This window comes from Xiphias gladius, chromosome 6, assembly GCF_016859285.1.
Source record: "Xiphias gladius isolate SHS-SW01 ecotype Sanya breed wild chromosome 6, ASM1685928v1, whole genome shotgun sequence".
NCBI lineage: Eukaryota > Metazoa > Chordata > Actinopteri > Istiophoriformes > Xiphiidae > Xiphias > Xiphias gladius.
The window spans coordinates 3,291,633-3,319,546 of NC_053405.1; the positions used below are offsets into that span (position 1 = coordinate 3,291,633).

Sequence of the window (27,914 nt, forward strand, 5' to 3'; positions counted from 1 at the left end):
ACACACGTGGATACACTCGCATAAGGTCTGGATTGATGCTGTAATGGCTGAGGGACCAAAGGATCTAATATCGTCATTTGAGCCCGACCGATATTTGATTTTAAGGCCGGTACCAATTTGGTGTTTAAGAGCTGAATAAAAAGAACTGGATAACAATGCGTCTGCATTTTTTGTCTGTATCTCGAAAGCAAAAGAGAAAATAGAATCTAGAGGGATTAAACTTGAGTTTAGGAAATTCTTAAAACAGGATGATCCGCACTGAAAACAGGTTTTGATCATTCCCACTGTGCTGGCATAAAACTGCACTCACACACTTGCAGTCACTTTTATCCGTAGCAACTTACATACTGCATCGTTGCGTTACACATAAACAGAGACTCACTATCTCCCCTCAAGGACACTTCAACACATGGGCAGCAGGAGTCGGGGATTGAACCACCATCCCTACAATTAATGACCGACCCTGCCGGGTCATCTACGTTACGGCAGACACGTTCGTCCAAAGGGACTTCCGGTGTTTCCTACAGACATCAGGAACAATTTGGGCGTCGGTGTCCTACCCAAGGACACTTTGACATGTAAACATCAGGAGAAATAAGGGCGAAGCTGCTCTGCTAGCCAAGGTGCTGCCACCCCCTCGGTAAACAACCCAATTACAGCCAAACATGGCTATTTCTACATAAAAATTTCATTAAATACTGACATAGCTTTTATCTTGGCGGACAGTTGTATGCCAAGGATGCCACTTCGACAAACAGATGCAGGGAATCAACAGACCATCCCTGCAATCAGTGGCCGAGCGGAGGCTTTCGTCGGAAACAAAAACAGGAGCAACCTGGGATTTAGTTTAAGAGCGCAAGGAACCAAGGATGGAGGTGCCAACCCTTTTTCCCAGAGCGCCTTCCTGACACGTCAGGAGCTATTTGCGGTTTAGCTTGTTGCTCAAGGACACGTTGGCATGTAGACAGGAGCAGCCGAGGATCAAACCACCAACCCCTGCAAATAACGGCCAAAATGCTAACCCACCTAGATAACACTTTCTGAATCAATGACACACAAAATGGCTGAAAAAGAAGATTTCTTTGCATCGCAAAGGAGTTCTGGATGTAGAAATACAGGCCCTTTGCACACATCAGCAGTTACAGGTATATGCTACATGTACAAACACACACACACACACACCTGAGTGGCCCAGAGATAGTCGAGCCGCAGCTTCAGGTCCAGTTGTCTTGAATGAAGAGCCAGAGCCCCAGAAAACAACAAGACCGCCAACACGGGGTCATAACCTCGCGTGTGGAGAAAACCACCACTGAAAGACACGCACACACAAAATGGAGGATTTATTTAGTTATTTATTTTTAATTTATTGTTTAATAATTGTGTTATAAAGACTGATTAAGCCATAATGAAAATAACTGTTAGTTGCAGCCCTGCTGTTCACAGATAAACAAACTTGACTACAGACACATATCCTTTGCATTTCAAACAACACATCACATGCAGCTCGGTCTCACCCCACAGCTTGGCGATAGCCGCTGGTCTCCATGACGACGGTGTAGGTGACAGAGAGGAGGAGGAGCAGGAGGATCTTGGGGAGCGAGGACACCCGGAGGTAGGGGACGACAGTGAGAGTGCCAGCCACGCAGGACAGCAGGGCGTACGCCATGTTGGCACAAGCCACGTCTGCCTCCGTGCTGTTGGAGAGTCCGACGTCGAGCACGTCTGCAGGGACGTCCTCCACGGGGCGGCTGGAGTTTGTCCCAACTTTCCCCCAAGGAACACATCCAACCTGGAGGAAGGGGTGAAATGGATACAACGGTGTGTGTGTGTACAACCAGTCCACAATATATGTATTTATTTGTGACACAGGACCGTATGTCCTATTGGAAAGGTGAATTGAATCTGTTTCACAACATGATAAAAAAGTGTCTTAACTGAAACTGGGAGAGCTTACAGCTGAAACAACTACTTGAGTAACCGTTTAATTGATCAACAAAACGAGTAGTTAAATGAGGGAGTAACTGTTTATGTCATTACTCAGGTAACAAGACCAAAACAATTATACAGAGGGAGCCAGATAGCTGTTTCCCCCTGTGTGTGTTCCTAATGCTAGGCTAAGCTAATCACATCCTCCCATTGGCTGACAGGTCATCGTCACAGCTCGCGTCGTTGGTTTTGCAGCCATTCAGCCAAATAAACGTGTGACCTGATGATTGCGCTAGATGTTGATGGACCAAGAATGTTTCATCCTGTGCGGGACATCCCGAGAACCAAATTTCACTGCCATCAATGTTGGTGCGCTAAAGAGCTAAACTAAGACGGTGAGCGCCGTAAACGTTGCACCTGCCAAACATCAGCATGTTAGCAGTGTTGCTGCGAGCATGTTAGCATGCCGACGTTAGCACGACTCGCTGAGCCGCCAGTATGGCTGTAGACTCTTAGTCTCGTTTCTATGTGTTATCATTTAAAATGACATTGATTTGGGGTTTTGTTGCTTTCTTCTTTTTTTTTACAAAACAAGCAGTTTTAAAACATCTCTTTAGGCCTCTAGTTCCTCTGGTTCATCTCTGACATTTTGCAGACTTGATTAATTAAGACTAACCAATAATGATAATTATCACAGACTATAGCTATTAGTGCCGTCCCTTCGCCACTGTACATTCCTGCTGCTACACCTCTGCACCATCTTATTTTGCACAAACAGTAGTCAAAGTTTTGTATCATTTGTATAACTCTGTAAAGCACTTTGAACTTTTTTTAAAAATATTTTGCTCTGCAAATAAACTGCAACTTAAGTTTAAATAGTTATTATATACATATACACATACATACACATATACATATATGTATATATAAAAACAAGTCATTTGGATCAACACACAGACACACAAAGACTTACCACACAGGCCTGGGTAACAGAGTAGGTTAGCAGAACGAGGAACACACACAGCAGTGTTCGGATCTGGATGGTGAGGCAGCCTGGTTGGCACTAAAACCAGAGGAAAGAGGCGGGGGGGGGGGGTCGGTGACGAGAATGAGTAGGTAAATGAAGCACCTGTTTATCTACCTCAATAGCATTTTAGACACATCATTAGCCAGGAGGGGAAATGAAACGAGAGCATTTTGTGGTGTGACTCATTATGTGCAGGAGACGCTTAAAGTGTATGACGACAGTTGAATGTGGCATGATGCCACGGAGTCATACGGAGGGTTTGAACGTGAGCGTGTCAAAGTGCATGGCAGTCGTCGCAGTAGCTCCCACATGACTGGCAAGTACGCGGCAGTCAACATCTGCGGTCGCGCATTTACAGAGAAAATATTACTTTAAAAACTGTGCTGTGAAAAAAAAAAAAAAATCCTGCACACCGTCCATCACTTGTATTCAGCTTATTTACAAGATTTCAGTCCTCAGACCTTCATCCGATAGAATTAATACAAGCAAACAGCACCGGTACCTCATTCTGTATGTGTAAACAGCCCCCGTCAGAGTTTATGATCCAACGCGTTCGCTAAAAGACTGCCTGGAGGGCAAAACCTTTGTAGTAATGGTTATGTAAGACTCTGCTCAAACGGTAGAGTGCTGTTGTTCAGTGGACTGGACACAGAGGCTCCTCAGGTAAACATTTTCTAACAGTCCACTGAAGATTGTTAACTAAACAGACGTAAATTTAAAAAAACAAAAAAAACAAAATATTATTCACAAATTTGTCCACAGAAACGCAGCATATTTTTGGAATATTTTAATATTTTGGGAGACCAGCCCTTTTCGCTTTCTTGCCAAGAGTTAGACGAGAGGATCGATACCACTCTTGTGTCTGTGTGCTAAACATGAAGCCGGAGCCAGCAGGCGATTAGCACTAGCTTAGCATGAAGCATGGGAGCAAGGGGAAACAGCTAGCCAGGCTCTGCACAAAGGTAAAAAAAAAAAAAAAAAATCCACCCACTATTTAAAGAAATGAGATATAACATGTTAATCACTGAGCTTTAAAGGTGCTGGTCGGGGGATTTTGTGAGCTGATACCTGTCTTTTACCTCCTGCTGGCTCTGGCTTCATATCTAAAGCCCAGGTATGACGGCGGTATCAACCTTCTCATCTAACTGTCAGTGGGAAAGCTTATATACATATCTCCCAAAAATTTTAAAAACTATTCCTTACAAATACCTCCACACATTGCTTAGTGTAATTTAGGGCCAAGAAGATTAGTCAATTCACTGATTAGTTGAGAGGCGGAAAATTAAGCCGGTCACAATTTTAACAATAGACTAATTTATCGTGCACGAATGGCAAATACTCAGTCGTTCCGCTCACCGAAATGCAAGGATTTGCTGCTTTTCTCTGTTTTATATCATTGTAAACTGAATATTTTTTGAGTTTTAGACTGTCGGTCAAACCAAATAAGAGAAGTGAGGACGTCGTCTTTGAATGAGAAAATGTGAGGGGCTGCTTTTCGTGATTCTTTGATATTTTATAGACTACAAAACTCAATCCGAAATTCAATTACTAGCCACACTTCAACTTCCACAGACCCACTGACTGTCCAGTAAGTTGCACAAGTCTTTGTTTCTTATAATAGTCTTTACTTTTTCCAGCAATACCTGTTCACAGCAACCAGGTGTCAGTTTGTTTTGCCACTCGGCCGCGTCGAGGAGGGTGGTAATGTTGCGAATAAGTGGAATCGGCGCATACCCTCCACCCAGAGGAGACCGGTGTCTGAGGAGAAGCCTGCTGGGGGAGGTCTGGGAGTCCTACCTGAACACTGGTGAGATGCAGGTACATGACACAGGCCACATGGAAACACACACACAGCACCAGCAGCAGCAGCACCAGCATCCCCCTGGGAGAGGCGAGGAGAGACCAGAGTGAGAAGGGCTCTCCCAGTTTTCCACTGACTGCAGTGAAAACACCTTCCTTTCTAATTGTCTCACTACACCCTGGCAAGATGGATCCAATTATGCTACATGAATGGACAAACTGTAAATGTGGAAGAAGAGTGTGTGGTGTGTGTGTGTGTGTGTGTGTACTTACTGAGGGATCATTAGCAGATAGATAAGGCCAAACAGAGCAGCAAGGATCAGAGAGAGAACCACTGCTCCGATGAAATGGTCGTCATACACCTGGTGATACTAAGACAGGACAAAACAGAGAGAAGATGTTCATCTCTCCATCCATTCTGGGTCTAGGTCTATGCAGAGTCAGTCAGATATCGTTTTCCTGACCCTGCTTACACAGTGAATTCATCTGTCGGCTCTGCTGCAAAACTCCGCGACGCTCGGTTACCCCCCTTTTCTTTGTGGTCCTGGAGAGACGTGGATCTTCAGAGAACCATAATTCTGACCTCAGCCGCAGAAACATGCGTTGCCCTAATTTTCCACCATGGTTTGTGGTCACGGTCAAACTAAATTAAACTTTGAACCCCAGTACGTTGTTCAGTATGGACAAAGAGGCCATAGTGGTAACAATGCCAATTTCACTGTAGTGGAAACTGTAACTCTACTCTCTGATCCTACTGGGAGTTTGGCAAAACAAGTCAAGCATGGCAGGACGGTGTTAGGAAATTTATATTGCGCCTACTTATATTCTGTCGTAGTCCGTAACATCCGTGTAACCCTCTTCATTTATGTTCTACATCGCACAAACTATACAAGCCCGGCATGTTTGGTATGAAAGAGCGGTAAGGTGTCCCGAGGCTCGATGGGATACAGAATCCCTCCCGAGTGGTCTGGCTCTGGGGTGTCTTTTCATTCGGACATGCCCAGAATACCTCCAAAAACAGGCTTCCAGGAGGCATCCTGATCAGATGCCACCTCCCCAGGAACTCGGTTGCCGTAGGAGAAGCAGAAGGATGGGAACTCTGCTATTGTCAAGGACCCTAAATCGACTGTCCACGTCCCGGAATGAGAGCATTGGTGACAAGGTTGGAAAAGCTGTGCAGTAAATTAAACTTCGAGTTTTAAAGTGTACCCCCTGACCTCTAGTGGTTTAAATTCTCACCTGGCTGCAGTGTTGTACAGTTACCAAGGTGACATCGCCAATATAACACTTGCCGTAGCGTGGTAACATCATCTGCAGCTGAATCTCATAAGACTCTGGCCACTGAGTTAGTCTTAGACGTATCTCGTCATGAACTCTGGCGCCGGGCGAGATGAAATGTCGAAAACTGGATATTAATAGAACAAAATCAACTATCAATGTTTGTATTGAACTCCATCGTGATTAATTCACACATTCATTGTCACAGTGTTTCACGGCCAAAGAGCTGACGAGCCACGGAACCGAAACAACTGACATCCCCGGAGCCGTTCGCGGACAAAATGAGAAATATTGCACTGCAGTCTACTCTACGCGACACCGAGTGTGTGTCTTTATGCTGGTTAGAAAACAGATCTCACCACACACCACAGCCACGGCCGGGTTAACCTGGTGTCTGTTTTGTCGCCTCTGTTGCCTCCAGGTTCACATCACGTAGAGAGAGCACACGGCACAGCCTAGATGGCAGCCTCATTATATTTTGCACCGGGACCCAGAAAAACCAAATTGCTCTCCTATACTGGAATACCACCGTGGCACAGGTTCTCTGTGATGTGATGAAGCACAACTTAATTTAGTAAAACGCAGCATGTGAGCACCGTATTGTAAGTCATCAAAATAAAATAAAAATAAAAAAGGCAACTGGCACACATTGAACCATTGAACCATACGATGCCTTAAAAGCACGAGATAGGAGAGTTTTTCCAGAGCAAACGACATGTTTTGCATCTGGATATTTCAGGGTTTGCTCATCTTGAAGAAGAGGGATATACAGTAAAATGCCTGAACACTTTGTCTCAAGTGTAAATCAAGAATAACTTCTGGTCTGGTGTCTAGTTAGGTATGAATTTGTGGAACCAGTGATGTGTCCTGAATGCTACCGGCACCCTATGAAAGAAATCTTTTTACTGCAGATGTGTGGGAGTAAATAAACTCTTTAAACTAATTTACATTATACCCTTTATGGCATTTTCCTGAACAATCAGACATTTAAAATATGTTAAAAATTACATACAGTTAACTTTATTTATTTATTTATTTTTTTACTTTTAAGGTTATAAGGTTTTAATTCTTTTGCTACCAGTTTGAATGTCTAGGTTGCTCACAGACACAGATACTGACACTCACACTCACACACACACACACGCACACACACACACACACACATACACACACACATACACATAAACCGGTCCCTGTTCTGCGTCTCCTTTATGGCTCTACCCACGCACACATAGGAGAAATACATCACGTGTGCCGCTCAGACGTTCCCGAATCATTATCTGCACCCCCTCCTGAGAGGGTGGGTGGATTCCTCATACACACACACACACACACACACATCATAGACAACACGCGTGGGAGAGAGGGAGAAGGGGGAGAGAGAGAGTTAAAGACGGGTGTGAGAGAATAAGACGGGGGGGGGGGCAGTCACGTAGCATGTTACCTAATGTGTAATGAACAAAGTATTTACTGTATTTTTAGATTGTGTATCTACAATCTATCTGTTTTGTATCCCTCTGTAAATATAAAACCAAGTTGCTGGCCTCTCTGCAGATGTTCAGAGTGTGTGTGTGTGTGTGTGTGTGTGTGTGTGTGTGTGTGTGTGTGTGTGTGTGTGTGTGTGTGTGTGTGTGCATGCGTGCGCGTCCTCACCCTGCGCTCCCTGTCTCTGCTCCTGTAGAACAGGGTAATGTAGTTGAGGTCTGATGTCTCCGACTCGGTCTGCCGCGCTTCGATGAGCCGCCCGATGTAGCGGTTGACTCGTGTTCCCGGCGAGTGCTGCACGGCGGTGGCTGAGAAGGACGTCCGGTTCCTGAGCTTCTCCGACGCGGTCCGCAGGGCTCTCCGCTGTCAGACACCGAAAAGGGCAACACAATCAGTGTCTGCGGAGGCCCGAAAATGAACTACCCCGGATTAAGCCTGCAACGGCACTATGAGAAGAGCAAAGCCCAATCAAAGAGAAAAAAATAAACAGCCACAATTGCGAGCAAGGGGCTAAAGCTATGTTTTAAATGACTCTTGAAAAATACAGACAGATTCAGACAATCAGAGGATTTGAGGCAAACTGTTGCACAGTCCGGGCGCTGCAAACCAAAAAAGGCACTTTAGACAAAACTCTGGGACAGTTGAAAGTACCTGGGTGACAGCGTTAAGAAGCCATAACAAATAATAAGATTTGGAGTTTGACTTGACGCGGCTCCGGGGGGGAACGTGGACGCCTTTTCTAATGGCTCCACAGCTGTTAAGCAGCAGCTTTCTGCACAAATTTGCAGATGAGAACTGCAAGTCTGGGAGATTCCACAGTGGTAAAATTGATGGTTTGGAAGATTTTAGTGCAAAGAAACCTTCCTCCAGTTTGAACAGGGATAAGAAGTGTCTAATTTTAACAGCGTCCATCTCAGACTCAGCTTCCCAGGCTCAGCTCTATATCATCAGACTATGGACCCTTTTTTGTCATTTTAAACTTTTCTTAGCAAAAACCACAGGTGTAATTAATAACCTTGATGACGGTTCTGTTCCATTTAAGTGTCCCAATAAGCCCACGAGCGTTCCACATGAACCCGGGCCAGGACACCGGTAAACCTAAATGTAATGCAGCCTCGATCAATGTTATTAACTACACCTGTGCTCTGCTTCTTTGACTTTGCCCTCAAAACACTTGCTATGAAAAAAGGGCCCGCGACGGCTCGGCCACACTTAGACCAGTCTCCACGAGTCTCTCGCCGGAAAACCAGCGCGACTGCCGCTGCGCTGAAAGTTCACCTCAGTTCAACTTCGACAAAAGTATCGATTGTTTGTGTCCGCGTTTGTAACTGTGTGGCGACGTGAATGTTAGAGCAGCTTGAGAAGCGGCGAGTGCGTGCTCCTGCTTACTTTTCACAACAGGATGTGAGTAGCAATTTTCTTTTTTTACTTTGCTGATTCTGACCACGTGTCAGGTTAATTAAGCCGTTCCGTCAGCCCTCAGGTGTAGCGTTTCCAGCAGCTAGCGTGTCAAAAGGGCATGTCAGTAACTGCTGAATGTCAACGTGCTGACATTCAGGTAACTGCTGAATGTCAACGTGCTGACATTCAGGATGTAACACTTACCCACTGCAATGCGTTAGCATGTTGCAGTGCTAATGTTAGCATGTAAACATGATCATAGTTAGCAAGTTAGCGGTAGGAGTACCGTTTCCAGCAGTTAGCGTGTCAAAAGGGCATGTCAGTAACTGCTGAATGTCAACGTGCTGACATTCAGGATGTAACACTTACCCACTGCAATGCGTTAGCATGTTGCAGTGCTAATGTTAGCATGTAAACATGATCATAGTTAGCAAGTTAGCGGTAGGAGTACCGTTTCCAGCAGTTAGCGTGTCAAAAGGGCATGTCAGTAACTGCTGAATGTCAACGTGCTGACATTCAGGATGTAACACTTACCCACTGCAATGCGTTAGCATGTTGCAGTGCTAATGTTAGCATGTAAACATGATCATAGTTAGCAAGTTAGCGTTAGGAGTACCGTTTCCAGCAGTTAGCGTGTCAAAAGGGCATGTCAGTAACTGCTGAATGTCAACGTGCTGACATTCAGGATGTAACACTTACCCACTGCAACACGTTAGCATGTTGCAGTGCTAAAGTTAGCATGTAAACATGGTCATAGTTAGCAAGTTAGCGGTAAATTGTAGTAGCTACTGTCACCATGCTAATATTAGCCTATTACTTTAACATGGGCAAAGTTATAATGTTACACTTTAGTCATTTAATCAAAGGGCCGATCGACAGAAAGCTGACATGATTTTTTTAAGCTAAAATACCAAACATTTAACGGTTCCTCGAATCCGAGTATTTATATGCTTTTCTTTGTTGAACATGACAGTAAACTGAATACTTTTTGGCTCTGGACCGTTGGTGAAACCAAGGCGACATCCTTAAATGACATCTGCGGTAAATTACAAAAGGCATTTTTCGCTATTTTCTGACATTTTGTAGCCTGAATGATTATTCAGTTGATTGAAAAAATAATAAACAGATTAAACGCCAACGAAAGTGATTATTGGTGGCAGCTCTACGTAGCACTGCTACATAGATTCCAGTGTGGTGTGAATGTCACTGTGCATCTTAATTGCCTTTTGGGTTTGACGGAGATGGCACAGGTTCCGTGGGTGCATCCTAGGTGGATGCTTTTCACGAACCTCGGTCGTCGTGATGCCATGAACAAGTACAGTAAGGCCCAGGTTGAAAATAACCAGTCAGTTGTCCATGCAGCAAACTGTACATATAAGGTACTGAACCAACTTATTTCCATCCAAAAACCTCATTAGTTATTCTTTCAAATTGAAATCACCACATGGTATACAACAGGGATATCGTATACTGTATTCCATACTGTAGGCCTGTTAAATGCTTTAACAGGCCTAAAGCAAGCACATGGAGTATACAGTACTGTACTTATTTACAGTCTCAATGGTAGGTATTATAAAACGGGCCGTCAGCATGACAAGGGGGTCAGTTCTCCATTTAAGTATTTGACAGCTACTGTTCAAAAAATACAGTGTGAAATATTCCTCAAGTTTGCACCTGCTTCTGCAAAAGTAAATTAAGAAAACGGCGGTTCTCTCAATTGTTCGGTCCCACTGGAGGAGATACAAAGATCATAATATAATTCTGCTCCTACGCTGTTCTGTTCCTACAGATTCCACACCCATCTTGACAAGTAATATGACCCTCCTTTTCAGCCTTCAAGTCTTCGGGTGTTTCTCTCGAAAAAATGCTAGCGGGGCTCGGCTGGCTCCTGGTGCAGTTTGTAACAAGACAGAATAAAATAGATCGCCGTCAAGAAACCTGCACTTTGGACATGTCCGGATGTGGACGTCTACGGGTTATAACCAAGTCGAGCAAAGAATATTTTTTTTCCTTGTTTCATTTGTATAAGTTTATTTTCAAAATGTTTTTATTTTCCATGAAAATCGTGAGAAATAGGCAAATATTAGAGGAATATCTGAAAAGATGAATATAATTTTGGTTTACTTGAATATTTTTTGCTGTTTTTCCACCCTGTTAATTGTCTCGTGGCCTCCAGATTGGAGGACCAACCTGCATGGCACGCTTGGGGACACAAATTGTGCATAAGAATTATGAATTTGTAGGGTATAAATTATGATCTTGCAATACTTGCACAGTAATTTATGTGCGAATGTTTTATGCCCAGTATCTGTAAAACACATTAATGGATGGAGGCTTTAGGAGATGCTGGTGCCTATTCAGCAGCTTTCCGACTGAACTAGATTTCACCTCACACAGCTGCACCCTTTTGCCCTCAACGACAACAGGCCTATGTTGCTCGAAGCCAACAAAGACTACACCGTGACTACCTGCACTTGCAGCGGGGCTCCTGCGGATTAGAAAGTGCTCGTACTGAGTAATAAGCACTGGCGCTCAGTTGGACACGAATTCAATCGCAGCTCTTCTGGGTCATCATAAATCTGAATCTTTTAATTCATCATCTATCAGAAGATTTAATATTCTTTGACCCAAACACTTTGCGGTGTCGTAGTTGTGTTATAAAATTCCTCTGTGTCACAATGCTAGGATTTTGGCTACTTGGATAGTCATGCAACAATGCGGCTAATGCTATTAGAGGAGATGAAACCAAGCTGTGGGTGATTACCAGCAATCATAATGCAACCTCATCAGAATCATTAAGTACTAATGCCTGGCCGAGCTCACGCAGTCTGGCGGATTACAGCTAGTGGGCTATTTCTGCCTGCTAGACCCTGTGATGCCACAGCACCCATCTCCAAACACCAACCAGCCGAGGAACAAACCGGCAGCGCTGTGGCCGACTCACTGCTGCGTCATAGAGGTTTGAATGTAAATACTCTCACAAAGGCAACGAGCAGCGGGCGAAACCAGCACAAATCAACGCTCACGTCCACATTTAAACACCGCCTGGCGCGTACATAGGCACCGACACATCAGCACAAATATACACGTACGGAGAAACACACACCCTGGGACCTCAAGAGCAGTGACTCTACTTGAAAAGTTGCTCATGTAATCTATTCCACTGGCTCACTTTTCAACAAGTAGTTGTAATGCAGGCAGACTGTGGTGCTTATGATGCTGCGAAATCTAGAAATCCAGATTAATGTTTGAGTATGTGTGTGTGAGAGCCTGTGATTGTGTCTGTGTGTGTGTGTGTGTGTGTGTGTGTGTGTGTGTGTGTGTGTGTGTGTGTGTGTGTGTGCGTGTGTGTGTGTGTGTCTGTGTGTGTGCGTGTAGCAGATTAGGAATCCAAGCAGGATTTCACTCCATCACAAATGGACATACAAACCCATTAAAAGGATTTTTTCTTTTTTTTTTTTTTTATGTATCCCAGAAATATTCATATCAACTCTGTACATTAGTGGTGCACACATGCATGCAGGCATTTAAAAAAAAAAAAAAAAAAGACCTATTTCTGTATTCAAAAAACCTGAGTTTGCAGAGCTACACAAATGTCACACACCTTGTCATCGTCCTCACAGGTCATGACGTTGGAGAAGGGGATCTCGGCCTTGAACATCTTCCTACAGTGCATGAGCTGCACCAGCAGGTAGCACACGGTCTTGAACTTCATCCTCTTGGCCGGTTTGATGTCTGACAGAATCAGGCCCGGAAAGATCTGGAAAAGAAGGCGGAGAAAATGAGATGGGCGGGAAAGAAAGGAGGAACCAGTTTACAGGTGCAGACAACGTTTTAGCTTTGATTTTGCTCCTGATAACAGATATGATCTACCTACAGACTTTAATTGTGATAAATGAATTCTTTGAATCTCACTTATGTAAAAAGTTCTTCATTCAAGGCTGAAAACTACAACCAGGCGGTGTTTTGTGTTCATTTCCTGACCTCGAAACAGCCTCAAACATGATCAGGGCGCGTGCACTTCCCTCAGAAATAGAACTTTAAATCTTCTCCAACTTGCTTTGACCTAGAATCTTCCTCTCTATGTTCACAGGAACTGAATTTCAGCGTCTTTATGGAAATCAAGTCGGCGTTAGCTTGCCATCATACCTACACTTAGCGAGTTTGCACGCATATCCAGAGCGCTGCTTTACACACTGTACATTTCTTCCAGTTTTTATAACATAGACAAACAATAAACACTGCCCAAAAATACAGGCACCAAATCAGACAATTCGAAAACTAAATCAAATAGATGAAAAGGGGATTAGCGAATAGGGACATTAGCATGCGTAGGCCTATATTTAACAAGGCAACGTGCTTTGTCGGCATTAACCTCAAACCACAGCTGAAGCTGACAGGAATTCAGCCATTTGTTCTCGAGGTGCTTGAACCTCGAGCCCTTGAGTTCGAGAGGCGGAAACTCTGTCTCTACACGGTGCTGAAGTCGGGACAAGCCGTGAACGTCTGTTCCAAATGAAACCTACAACCGGGCGGTTTTGTATTAATTTCAGCTCTCTGAAGCCTTCTAGATCATTCAGTATATAATCAGTTCCTTTCTAAAAAACTTTAAAGTTTCTAAAATTAAACTTTAAAACTCATAATTTAGGACCTCTTCTTTTTTTCTTTTTTTTACCCTATAATCTTCCAGAGGAGAAGTTGGATTACTCAGGAATGGTTGGGAGAAAAAAAAGAAAAAGAAAAAGAAAAAAAGCACGACAGGAGAGGTGACGTGACGTTCCTTAAAACGTGGGAGCATGAATTTTAATATGCTTTGGAGAATCATCTCATTCATGGAAATAAAGGAGGCTTGAGCGGAATATTTACAGTTTACCGTGCGATGTTAGAAAAACGGGATGTGTCAAGTGTTTATTTGTGTGTCTGCGTGTGTGTGTGTGTGTGCGGTTGTGTGAGTGCATTTATCTGTGGATTTAAAATGCTATGAGTAGACACACACACACACAGTCAGCTCTGGTGCCCGTGTTGGTGTGAGATAGCGTTACTAGCCTTGCGTATGCCAGGTTTACACACGGCCCACCTCCCCCTCCGCATTAGCGGATTAACTATTACAACACTGACAGACGTGTCACCTCTCGAGTCGTACGCTGGCGGGGGAAAGGGAAAAAGAAAAAAAAAAAAGAAGTGGTCCTGGCGTACTTTGCGTCTGTGTGATGGCACGATGAAAAAAGTCTCTATGTGATGTTTCTGAAGGAAGGCGTGTCTCTCGTGTCCGAAGCCCGGTTCCACCTCGTAGTCTCCGTTCAAACACTCCAGGGTGGTCCTCGTGATGTGCACCTTGCTGAGAGCACAGGCAGAGCAGAGGACGAAAAGCAGTCAGTGGTAACAGTCAGGCGCTAGGGTCTCAAATCGTTATCCCCCTCATTATTTTTATCGGCCTAATAGCCCCTCAGCTTGCTCACAATTCTTCACTGCCGAGAAATTTTCCTCCTAACGACTCATTTAATCTGGTAACGAGTCCTAAAATTTTATTACTTCACTTGAAACAAGATCAAATGGAGCCAACGAGGTGACCTCATTTCACTGCTTTCTAAATGCAAATCAGCTTGTTACTGTAGATGAGCTTTCCTGAATGAAGTGGCATTAATTTAATGTTGGTGGTCTGCCTTATTTTTAGCTGCTGTTACTGTTCTTTTTAGGGAAACTTGTGAAACTGAAAGCGTCGAAGAGAAATCATTTCATCCCGATGACTTTTTTTAAAAACCAAGTATGAGACAAGGTGACTTCCTAAAGGATGACACCAATTTAACTTTTATTAATGATAAATTGCATGGAAACCAGCAATGAACTGATCCTACGAACAAGTATTGCCCTCGTTGTTTGTAGACACAGGTCACAGCGCTCAAGAATAAAGGGTCGGATTTGGCGAATCATTACGACCTGGAGGATTTGAAGGAGGGAAACACGACGACGACAACAGCAGAAAAAACCCACGATGTTGTCATCCCGATTGTCCATACTGTAATTCTGACATCCCTCCGCCGTTGCTCTTCCTGAGGCTTATTCCATCTTTTCCCAATTAAAAATTGTGTGTGTGTGTGTGTGTGTGTGGGAGGGTTCCTTATCTGATTGGTGGGGGTTTATGGATACAGGGTGTTGTATGCTGCACAGATTGTAAAGACCCCTGAGGTGTATTTGTGATTTGTGATATTGGGCTGTATAAAGAAAACTGAGCTGACGTGATTCGCCAAGATCTGTGTCTCATAATAACAAAGAGATTTGTGAATACAACATTTTAGATAATCATGTTTAACTCTGTAAGATCTGTATCTAATAATTGCGAGATACAGATCTTGTAATTATTAGATTTTTTCCTTGCAATTGAGATGCTATGTCATAATTATGAATGTAGCGCACATTTTTAGTTTTTAATAGTTTTTCAAAAATATGTCTGTTGTTAACGAGACGATACTTGTCATTTGGCTAAATTCAATAAAGTTGTTATTTTTGTCTTTTAATTGGATTTGTTATGTATGTTTGTACTTCTGCAGATAAACTGAATGATTCATGGATTGAGAACAATCTCATTCTCCTTCTTCTTAAACTAAACCCATTATATGATCTGGATAAAGAGGATATGTGGTTTTTACAGGACGGCACCAAACACAAAATAACGTCAAAAAATATCCTTTATGCTGGACATTGGACAAGTCTATGAAAATATGTGTAGTGTACCTACCGTGCATCTGCAGAAAGAGTGCATTTCCCCATCTGTTTATGCTATGATTTGATGCATAACATCATAAAACCTTATTCTGTCTCTGTTGCCGGGATACCGTGTGCCTGAGCGCGTGTGTTCTGCTCGTACTGTGACCAGTTTCAGCGTGTGCAACAGTCAGTACTGACCCCGGCAGCCCTCCGGCCTCCATCACGTTCGCCAGTGTGACATCGTTTGACCAGACGTCATATTGCCATTTCCTGAGGCCCAGCACGCCACACAGCACCCGTCCCGTGTGCAGACCGACGCGCATGTTCAGATCCACCTCTGTCGCCTCCACCACTGACCTGCGGGGAGGAGAAGGGCATGCAGGGCTAATCACTAACTGCTGATACAAAATCGAGAAAAATTCAACGTCCACCGAGGAGGTCATGATCACATCTGTTTGTCATTTGTTTCGATAAAAGATTTCAGAGAGTTCAATCAAATCTGATAAAAGGTTAGGCCATAGACCAGGAAAAAGTGATTCGTTTTAGGGTGCAGATCTGGATCTAGGTGTGTATCAAAGTACTTCTTAAAGGATTCCTTTTAGCCACGCTAGTAGTGCGGCTGTATGGATGCCAATGCCGGTCTGTCAACCAGTCCTCCACTTTAGAAAACCTCTCCCCAACTTTGGTGTGAATTGCCGTGAAGTTTGGCTCAGACATTCTTGGTCCCCGAAGGATCAATCCTATAACGTTGTGATCACCCTGCCACTGTGGCGTCCAACATTTTGTGGTTGTCAGCGAAACGTCTTGACAACAGTTGGATGGATTGCCATGACACTCCCGTCCCCATCAGGATAAACTGCAATAACTTTAGTGATCCTCTGACTTTGGATCTAGCGCCATCATCAGGTCAAATTTTTAGTTAGTCCCGTCAGATTCAGCCTCTCTTTGCGTTTAATGCTAATTAGGAAATGTTAGCATGCTAACACGCTAAACTAACATTAAACCTGCTAAACATCAGCGTGTAAACATTGTCGCTGTGAGCTTGTTAGCACGCTGATGTTAGCATTTAGCGGAAATCACCGCTGTACCCAAGTGACCCTCAAAGAGTTAATGGCAGGGCTGTAGACTCTTAGTACCGTTATTCTTTTCTCACGAACTACGTAACTTGCTTGTGCTTTTTGGGCATTTTTTATGCAAAGAACCGGATATCACCACGCTCTCTTTTGATGCTGAACCGGATCCATTCATATTACAAATTGCAAAATGTGTTTTTTTTTGCAACGCCTCGGTGGAGACATGCACTCTCTAAGTACTTTCCGATTCCTCTTTCTTCTTCAAAAGGCCTAGAACTCTTTTGAACTATGTGGGAGAAAAGCTCTCGATTTTGACCAAAATAAATACAATTCTTTTAGTCGGCGTGGCAGATCTGCTGGCTCGCTGTCTTGCCTATGTAGTGGTAGAAAGAAACACTGCAACTTTCTTCCAGTCCAATATAAAAAACTCAATTAAAAAACATTCGGGAGTGTGTGCACGCCTGTGTCTATGTTCACGTGTGTGCAGACTTATGCACGTACAGGCACAGACCACCTTCACATTGCCGTGTTGTGGTGCACAGGAGATAAAGCAGGCCTCTGCCAAAGCCTCTCCTCTCCAGTAAATCGCTACACAGAGCTCCTCGTCACCAGCGGGAGCTCAGCCACTCCAGGCGAGACACAGAGTCACAGACGGAGCCGCGGAAGGTAAAAGAGAGCGGTGGAGGGCTGACAAAGTGTGTGTTTTTTTGTGTGTGTTTACAGGGCGGCGAGAAAAGAAAATGCGGTCTGTCCATCAGGCTGAAGGAGGGATGCTGAACGCGCAGACACGCACGCGCACACGGAGGGACGGGTGTGTATGGCAGCACCTGTCCTCCGAGATAAAGGACTCCTACAGCGGCATCCATCCACTCAGAGCGAGCAGCAGGGAAAGAACATGACAGATGAGTGCTCACACAAGGAAATGAGGTAAAGGCTCTCTGTGTATGTGTCAACATGCTGGTGGGGGTAGGAGTAGGGGTGGGGGATGCGCATTCGTGCCACCAAGTGTCTTTTATATTGTAAATATGTCACAAATTGAATTTGTCTCACTTTGCAGGATACCAGATTCTGCAAAGTGAGACAAATTCAATTCAGTGAGTGTTTTTTGCCGCTAAACTCCTCCCGCATCACGTATCACTACCACATGTGTTTTGCATTAATGATGATTTTCAACTCTGTGACAGTGCGAGAGGAAGCTTGGAGATGCAGAGACAATCTGTCAAGTGACCAGCGAGCCCTCCGTGTAGTTTAAGCTGATCCAAATCTCTCTAAAAAGCTGAAAACATACGGTGTTTGATGTAGATCTAGAAAGCACTCGAAGTCCTATTTATTTTAATAGGAACAGATTAATGATTGTTTTCAGGCTCATCCAAATACCGCACCATGATTGCTGAAATAGTGGCCTTTATTTACGTCGGTGGCAGAGAGAACCGGGAATTTATTTGGAACAGCTTCATAATAGAGACCTTTTTTATTCCAAATTCCTGTTTAATGCTAATTTAAAACTCCCTGCATGTTTATCTGTTGTCTTGATAAATTCAGTAAACTGTGCATCTCTACCTCAAAAAAATTTTCTTTTTCGTTTTATCATAAATACTGTTTTCATTCACTGTCTTGCTTCCAATTGCGTTTTTTTGCCATTTTGGGTTAAGCCACTGTTAATGGAACACAACTTTTTATGTTTTACATAAAAAAGTCTTCCAGCTGCTCAACTGGCATAATCTGTACTATTCTTGACAGGTTTTTAAGTGTTGAGTTTCAGTGACAGTAGCTTAACAGCAATAAAAATAAAAAAATAAAACCCCCAAAAAAACAGCAAAGTAAAAAGGATCAGAAAAAACGGGGGGATGAAAAGAGAAACTTGGCGCAGCAGAGTGGTGAGTACGACATGACTGTTACCATGTGGGAGCCGCTGCAGCACATTAAATCTGATATTCAGCGTCCTAGCAGACAAACATATAGGTCAGAAAACATGATATCTTTGTTGGAGGTGACAGCAGCTTTAGCAAAGTGAAAGCCTATCAGTTCTGTTATTAATCAGTAACAGTGTAAGTTTATCCGGTTTTAATAAATAACAAACAACAAATCCCTTCACTTCACACGAGTCTTGAAATGAGTCTTCAATCCACTCTCTTCATGCAGATAAAATTAAACCCCTTGTGTTGACCTGTACATACATGTGGGGATACAGATGCATGTTATGGAGAAGCTGTAGGTGTATGGTTGTGTGTGTGTGTGTGTGTGTGTGTGTGTGTGTGTGTGTGTGTGTGTGTGAGAGAGAGAGACTCACGCGATCGTGTCAATCATGTCCAGGCCCATCTCCACACAGCAGTGGGCATGGTCTGCCTTGGGCTGGGTCAGTCCCGACACGCAGTAGTAACAGTCCCCCAGGATCTTTATTCGCCTGCAGTGATTCTCCTGCAGAAACACAGAGAGACCGACAGACGTCTGACTGCCGTCGCGTTTTGGTTCTGAATCGTTTTGTAAAACAATAGTGAAGAAAATTCTCAGAGTCTAAAGGCCGGTGATTAGTTTTAGGTATATAGGCTATTATACCATGAGAAAATTCTCCTTTAGGATTAGCAACAATACATCTGCTCTTTTTGAGTCTCACCTCTGAAACAGACGAAACCATGGGTTAAATAACTAGAAATACAATTTAAAAAATGGACAACAAATCGAACACTGCCTCTCTTTTTTTTGCCTTTTGTGATACGTGGCATATATGGTGTAGGCACAATAATGCACTCCTATGTGTCCTGGTACAAAAAATAACAGACTCTGCTATGATGCAAAGGGAATGAAGAACAGGCTCTTTCGTGTTTGAAACTGATACTGAAAACACAAGCAGCCAGTTAGCTTAGCTTAGGAAACGGGAGGAAACAGGTAACCTGGCTTTGTGCAAAATTAGCAAAATCCTCCTGCTTGCACCTTTAAACCTCACAAATGAACACGTCATATCCTGTTTATTTAACCCGTACAAAAACCGCAGTGTAAAAGCACCAAGTTGTGGTTTTACAGGGGGTTGTGTGTATGAGTATTTCCTCTGGTTGCCCGGCAACCTCGTAAAGACAACATGACCCCAGGTGAGTCGCTGCAACTGGCCGAGAAGTAGCGCAGAAGTGTTGAGCCGTGTCAAAATGTTGAATTATTCCTTTAAACAGCACAAATAACTTAGAGTTTGCGGTTTATATACAGTCCTGTGAAAAGGTTTCAGGCACTTGTGAAGAAATGCTGTTAAGTGAAGATGCTCTCAAAACCAATGCCATGAAAAGCTGTTATTCAGCAGTTAACTTCATACAAGGTGCGGTAAACAGAAAAAAACTAAATCAGATCGGTATTTGCTGTGACCCCCCCCTTTCACTTTAAAACAGCCCCAGTACTCCCCAGTCCACCCGCACACAGTTTTTCAAGGTTCTCGGCAGGTAGGTTTGTTCCAGCATCTCGGAGAACCCGCCGGGTCTTCTGTGGATTCAGTCTGTCTCGGTGTCTCCTGTCCCTTCACGTGGTCCCAGACTGAATCCGTGATGCCGAGATCAGGGCTCTGTGGGGGCCAGACCACCTGCTGCAGGACTCCTTGATCTTCTTGCCTCTGAAGACAGCTCTTTGTGACTCTGGCCGTATGTTTGGGCTCGTTGTCTCACGCCGCAGAATGAATCTGGGACCGATCTGACGCCGAGAATCTAAACATCTGAAGAGCCTAAAACCTTTGCAGGATACTGCAGCTGTTTAACATTAGCATGTGTACTAAGAGACAATCTATTATGGGTGTGATAGCTTTGATAGTGCATTTGGACCACTGTTGGAAAAAAAAAATGAAAATGGAAAGTGACATAACACTGTACTTTTTCTAAAAATAATCAATTTTTTAAAATATCATTCTTTAATTAAAGAAAATTCTTAATAAGAAAGTGTCCCATGCCCCATCATAGATCACAGATTGTACCATTTCAGTTTTAATGCTTCTCGACTAACAATGACTGCACCAATGCTATAAAAAAAAACAAAAAACCTTTTTCTCTGCTGATAAAAAGTAAAACTTGATGACTCTAAATAGTTTCTCTTGAGAAAGAAGAAAAATTGTTTACAGTCTCACTGAAAACACTGTGGGAACCAAATCCTGACGTTCATCCCTAGACCATCCCTGTCTTTAACAGCTGGAAGTTGTTGACACTTTGCGTTAAGAGAGAACGCACTATGACTCCGCTGAGATCCGAATGCACAAAAACTGCATGGATTCTGTAGCTGCACCTCCGCTCATGTAAATCAGATGCGCGCGCTTGTGCAACCCCTGTGTGTGTGTGTGTGTGTGTGTTTGTAGTTGAGCACAACTCTAATTGCTCCGACATGCTCTTGAAGTAGAATCCCGCCCACACATTCCCAGACAGATCAGCTATTTGTCACAGTGCACATTGTGCACAAACTCAGCGACGATGACACGCACACACACACACACACACACACACACACACACACACACACACACACACACCTTTACAACACAGGGACACACAAACTCATATGCCTGCAGAAAAGCAGAAAGACAGCTGCGTGGTTACATGCAAACATACTGTACAGGTACTCCGGTTTAGTCGCGCTCACACACACACACAGGGTTTCCATTTTGGCACTGTACCACACACAGTCATCAGAAAATCGTAACGGTAGACGATACAAAGCCTGGCCTGCAGGCAGCCTCTGAGCGACAAAAAACACAAACATACAGAGGATTCACGACAACTGCAGGCTAAGAGGCGGAGATGAGAAGAGAGGAGACGGGGTGCTCTGGTTTTCTGCTCACGGGAGCAGAAAGATTCTGGCGTGGGAGGATATGAGAATTCAGAACGTGGATGATTATCCCAGCGCTAGGAACAGAAAAGGAGAGAGTGTGTGTGTGTGTGCGTGTGAGAGAGAAAAATATCAGCTGACAGCAAGCCATGGCTCTAGAGAAAGGTATCCGTGTTTGCCTTTGGAGACAAGCTTGAGATTTCAAACCAGCTGACTGGGGACAGTTTGTCTAATTGGCGGCAAAATCTGTGTCCCCACTGCGGATTGATTCCTTTCTGTCTCCATTACAGTTAGGTGAAGGTCGGGGTTAAGTTAGGGGCCACGTGTCTGTTGTGGGAATAAACGTGTTGTTGCAGCATACGGCAGTCGGACGGGCCCAGCAGCTGTGACAGGGCCAGTTTCAAAGTGAATTTTTCCCTCGCGGACACGACAGGGCATAAATCTCAATTAGAATGCAGCTGCAGCTACACGCATGCACACACACACACGCGCACACAATATATCCACATCACAAGATTTCCATATAATGGCTTACTGAGCGCCGGGGCACTGATAGCAAGCCACATATCACCTCGTATCTTGCTCTCTCTCTCCCTCCGTCTCCCTCTTCCCGCGTTAAGCCGTGACTGATTGCTGAGATGCAGAATGAACTCAAGAGGGATAATCCTGCTGATCATGTGACTTTTGTGTGCGCGCGTGCGTGCGTGTGTGTGTGTGTGTGTGTTTATGCGCGTGCCTGTGTAAAGCAAGAGTAAAATGTGTGAAGAGATCACCGGGCCTGGGAGAAGACGAGGTGGCACACTGGGGGGTTAAGTGCGAATGTGGTGTAACTGACACTCTGGACAAGATTGAGTTTTATATATGATTGGAAAACTCTTCGTTTACGAAGTACATGTGTAATCATTAAAAAACGTAAAATAATGATCAAAGTTCTAAAAGAAAGAACAACCTAAAACTCATGTGAAAATATGAGGTAATTTTAAGAGTGAAAAAAGGCCCCAAGTTTGGTCGTTTTTAAAGCTGCATTAATCCATTTTTGGCCACAGAAAAACAAGCTGACGGATACACAGTCACCTCCAAGTTGTTACGGCTAACGTGTTGGCAAACAGTTAGCCTGTATTCGCATACAGCAGACACGGAGCAACTGCAGCATTCACGCAGAGTCATGTTTGTGTCCATCTGATGAACGTAAGTCGCATAATCTCCCCCTTCCAGCTCTGGTTTGGTCTCCGACAACGCCAGAAATTTCTGACTCCTGAGCTGCCAAATGCTCCTCTTCCTTCACCGGCTGGTCTCTATCTGTATGTGTCTGAAAACAGCTGCCTGCTGCTGTCGGAGACAAGGTTGATGAAAAACGGTGAGACTGAACCGAATCTGCTGTCAAACCAAAACAGTGAGGCTAAAAGAGGCTAAAAGGCTCCGTGGAGCTGCAGTGTTAGTAGGAATTCTCTTGGATGGTGACGCTCAAGTTTCATTCAGTGTTCCAGAGTTTGACAGAACAATCTTAACTCAAGGTCTAATTACTTGCTTTTTTCTGGCGCTTTCAACCACATCTCGCAGTCTTCATAATTGGATTGAGTTTGCCCAGAGAAGGGGGGGCGTGTCGTTTTTCACCTGAAAACACACAGCCACCTGTTTCCATGTGACCAAAGTTACACACTTAGACTAACCAAGCTGTCTCCATCTCCCAATGAAGAGCGTGTGATTTGGTTGAAAGCCCCCCGGAAGCCTGTAAGCGGACCTTGAGTTAAGATTACTTTGTCAATTATTATTTCTGACAGCTGCACCAAGCGGGTAATTTTAACTGTGGTAGTGACTCCATCCTCTCTTTGTTACCTGATGGTAACGGAGGTACAGTTTGTGTGTGTGTGTGTGTGTGTGTGTGTGTGTGTGTGTGTGTTGTGTGTGTCAAGCCTGTGTGTGTGTGTGTGTGTGTGTGTGTGTGTGTGTGGCTCATGCAGTACTAATATGATTACAGTAGTCTGGCGGCAGATAACCTCAGTCTCACCTTTCTTTAACAGATCTCACACTATCTTACACTTCAGAGAGCAATGCCACACAGGCTTCCTACACGTTATGCTACAATACAGACCAAGTAGTGCCATACACACACACACACACACAACCACACACACGTACACACACACACCCACAGGAGCTCACACACACCCACACACACACACAAACACTCCACCTCCTCAGCCCTTATCTCCCCTATGTCTTTAAAAATCGGTTCACTCATCTCTCCCTCTCTCACCCTTCCAGTTCCTTCTCGTTCTTGACCTTCATCTCCTCCTCCTCTTCCTTTATGTCAGTCGGCCTCTCCATCCTCACTTTCATTCTCGGATCGATACATGGCTTGGCATAATAAATGAGCTCCAGGACTAAATAATACATTTCGTATTCTTGGAGGCTTTTTGTGTTGCTGGAGGAACAACAGGCTGAAACAGGAGCTCACCAACTGTTTGCGGTCTCTTGCAGCCAGCCTGCCTCCCTCACTGTTGGCTGACTGTGACGGCTCGGGGACATTACTTCATAACACAGGCTATCATTTTAAATTTAATTACTTGCACCATCCTGTTCACTTATCTCAACTTACCTCACTTATCTCTGGAGGCAAAACTGAATACGCTAGAGCTCAATCGATACATCCGCAGGGCCAATATTACTGGCCCACTTTAGCTTATCATATATCAGTACCAACGTATTCGTCAGCTGATAAGTAATGAGAAATTGCAGTAATGGCAATGATGTGTTTTAGGTAGTTTAGAAACATTGTTATCACTACATCGTTTGTCCACCAGAGAGCAGAGATTTTTTTTTTTCAACTTTAAAATGTGCGGCTCATGTGAAATACTGGTTATAATCCTTTAATACCCACATTTAAAGCTGGTATAATCAATATTTCGTAAAAACAATACTAAGTGTAATGTGGAAGCTCTTTGTGATGGAGCCACAGAGAATTATCATCCAGCTCAGCAGTTCCTCTCAGCTCCACTGAGCATTTTAGCTTCTTTTAGCCGATAGTAGCTAAGGAGCCAGATATAGGTAATATATAGTTAGATTTAGGCTATTTGCTAATACGCTAACCACATCAACTTTATAAGGCCATAATGTGTCGCTGGTTTGTTTACAGCTTATTCCAAAAAATCTATTTAAATCTGAGAATGATCAAGAGGCTGTAATCAACATTTTTCTAATAACAGTGTATCAAATGTAAAACCAACATATCAGAAGTGGTCACACATAGCGATGAACCTACAGAGAATTATCAGCTGAATCTGCAGCTCCCTTCAGCTTCACAGAGCTTTATAGTGAGTTTCAGCTCATTGTTTATCTGTCTGACCCAAGGTCTTGAAAAGTCTTTAAAAGACCCAACAGAATTTGGTTTCCTAAAAAAAAAAAAAAAAAAAGCCTTAGAATGTATTAAAGAGTCTTAAATTTACTTATCTACTTATTTACTAATTTGATTTTTTTGTATCTGATTGCAAGCTTTTTTGACGTTACACATTTAGAAGCTAAAGGTGGGATTTTTGCGACAGGGGATTGTGCTGTGCACGGTGTTGTTTTCAGCCGCAGCAGGTGGCTGTTTTCAGAGAAAAAGCTGTAAAAAGCCACTGTACCCTGCCTGCTGGGCAACCAAACAGCAGAAAGATTCAGTTAGAGACCAGCTGGTGAACACGGTGGAGCATTTAGCAGCTAAATAGCCTAATATTTCCCCTCAGGAAAGAGTTGGTAGAGACCAAAACGGAGCTAAAAGGAAAGTGAATATAAGAAACATGACTCCAAATGAATGTTACGGTCAGTGTGTCTCCTGAATGTGTAAATAAGCAATTGCTTGCTTATAAACTTTATAAGTTGATGATACGTCAGTGTTAAATGTATTTACAGCTTGTTCCGCTGCCCCCAAGAGGCCAAAAAGATTTTTTAAGAAACCGCTTAAAAGACTAAGAATATGACATCAAACTTAAGAGTTTGTAATGAATGATGAGAATATCTAAGAATATGGTGTGTACAGTATACTGTGCCTGTTGAGATGAGACATGGTAACTGTGTGATATGTCAAACCATCTGAGTATGTGTTTAAATAATCTCCTATAAATAATGGGAGATCCATCGGTCGCACGCTATGGAAAGACTTTAACCTGGACGTCCGTGTTCTGACTTACGTAGTGATTTTGTTGCACATTGACGATACTGTGTTATTCATTTTGATCATTTTCATCACAAAGCAACCGTGGGGAAGGTAAGAGCACTCACTGTAGCCAGTTCATCGAACTTCCCAAAGAGTTCGTTGAGCAGCTTGACCAGTTCCTGAGCTGTACACTGAGAGGCCAAGCTGGTGAAACCCACAATGTCCGCAAACAGGATGCTGTCAGGAGAGAAAGAAAAAAGAGATTTTAAGCTAAGGTGAAGAACTCAACTCATGACAGCTGATTTGGGTTCGCGTTGTTCCGCACATCCTCCAGGAAGTAAACGCTCTGCAGTTCCCAATACAATAAAAAAAAAAAAAAAATTAATCTACAGAAACAGACGGGGTAGTTTAACTGCACCGGACAGTATTTTTCCTCCCCTTTCTGGCACAAAATACCCACAGGTAAATTGGCTAATGGAGATCAAAAGTGAAGCAAGCGGCAAGTACCATAATCCAATCCCTGATAAGTGAAAGCGTCTTTTGGGCCAACCACTAAATCAATTACAGAGCTAAATTGCCTGCTGCTGGCTAGCTGCTGAAGTGGGGTTGAGGAAGGTGCTGAAAGCTACTTAGCCCCGCATTCATTTGCTCAGAGGCAGGCCAGATGGAAGCAAAACAAGATGTTACGGATCTTATTGACTCTCAGTCCAAAAAAAATTACTCTTCCCTGTGAAGTAAAGGCATCCCAACCTGGGTTCCGAGTAGAGCTGGCTAATTTGTGAAATTCATGGATTTCACTGCAAAACGGCCAATTTCATTTAACAAAAAAAACAAAACAAAAACAAAAAAACAACGCGGAAAAAGACGAGTCTTAGCAACAAATACCTTTTTTTGTCATCGTCTTCCAAAACTCACTTGTGCATTTTCTAATCTGACGCTCCTGTGCGTAGGATAAAAACCATTAGAAATGACAAAACAAACAAACACACACAGACGCACACAAAAAAAACTACTTAACCACGTACTAGCTTTTTTTCTGACATTGTCGCTCACATCTCATGGTCTTTCTCAGTGGATGGAATTTACTCAGCTGTCGTGGAGAATGGCTCCGTTGGGTTATCTGAGTTATATGAGCTATTTTTCCACGACATTAAGATGTCGTGGAAAGCTCAAACTGCTGCCTTCAAGGTCAAGAATGAACTTCTGTGCTTCACTTGATCACGTGATTGTTTTTTAGTCTGTCGGTCAGTAGATACGCCACTTTGGTGCACACAGAAATATATCAACAAATATTTTATGGATTGTCATGAAAATCTGTACAGACATTCATGGTTCCCAGGTGATGGATCCTGTTAACTTTGGTGATCCCCTTGACTTTTTCTCTCGTGCCACCATGAGGTTTACATTCGTGGTTTTGAGTCAAATGTCTCAACTACTACGGGAGGGATGGCCATGAAATTTGGTTCAGATATTCATGTTCCCCACGGGGTGATTTGTAATCACTTTGTTGATCCCTTAACTTTTCATCTAGCACCATCATCAGGTCAAAATTTTAAATTGTCGAATACTTTGGTTTATGAATACCTGCCAAAACCACTGACATTCCCATCAGCCTCAGCTGTACTTCAAGTGTGTCATGTTTTCTCCACAACTGCTAAAAGTTGGTTAGGAATCTAGTCCAGACATCAGCAGCCATACGTGAAGTCTGCCTCAGTAAAATTGTCTGAAATGGGCAAAATCTTGCTTTAAATCCGGAGTCCTCTGATCACAGAATGGCTAAACAAGATGAATCTGACCTGGCATTCAACGGCAGCTTTAAGTACTTGACATTTTTCCATACAAAGTGCCAGGGGCACATTTTGGTTCATATTTTGGGGGTCTGGGTCTGTGAGGACGGAGTCATGTTGAATGAAATGAGAAACAAACCTTCTGAGTTGTCAAAAAAAGACAAAAACAAAAAACAAACAAACTAATGCACCTGAGAAAGAGTGAAGACTGAAGAGGGCCGTCTCTGGGAGGTCAGTTTTTGACTGCCCACGTGCTTTGAGGTAAGACTCTCTTACAGTAGTGTTATGATAACCTTAATTGGCTTATATGACGATATGTCAACCTTTGGACTGTTAATTACCAGTCTAAGGTTGGGTTGTTTTGATTTAGCGAACACTAGCCGTCACAGTTTGTATGTAACGTTGGGTTATTTTCATGGAGTCTAACGTTAGCTCGCGCAATCGTTCCACCTGGGACAACGTTACTGACGTTAGGGCTCTGGGAATACTCCTGTAACGTTACTGACGTT

At 43.5% G+C, this 27,914-nt stretch overlaps 1 protein-coding gene across 1 annotated transcript in view; it reads right to left on the minus strand.

Moving 5' to 3' along the window:
* Nucleotides 1-27,914, minus strand: part of LOC120790683 (adenylate cyclase type 1-like) — a 48,770-nt gene that overhangs the window by 11,725 nt on the left and 9,131 nt on the right. The window contains exons 4-14 of the mRNA XM_040128470.1: nucleotides 25,744-25,855; nucleotides 18,986-19,113; nucleotides 15,821-15,979; nucleotides 14,114-14,255; nucleotides 12,522-12,677; nucleotides 7,685-7,879; nucleotides 5,027-5,124; nucleotides 4,751-4,835; nucleotides 2,900-2,989; nucleotides 1,515-1,789; nucleotides 1,183-1,309 (exon numbers count right to left, since the gene is read on the minus strand). Coding sequence (XP_039984404.1) covers nucleotides 1,183-1,309; nucleotides 1,515-1,789; nucleotides 2,900-2,989; nucleotides 4,751-4,835; nucleotides 5,027-5,124; nucleotides 7,685-7,879; nucleotides 12,522-12,677; nucleotides 14,114-14,255; nucleotides 15,821-15,979; nucleotides 18,986-19,113; nucleotides 25,744-25,855 — 1,567 coding nt within the window. The remainder of the gene's footprint in view (nucleotides 1-1,182; nucleotides 1,310-1,514; nucleotides 1,790-2,899; nucleotides 2,990-4,750; nucleotides 4,836-5,026; nucleotides 5,125-7,684; nucleotides 7,880-12,521; nucleotides 12,678-14,113; nucleotides 14,256-15,820; nucleotides 15,980-18,985; nucleotides 19,114-25,743; nucleotides 25,856-27,914) is intronic.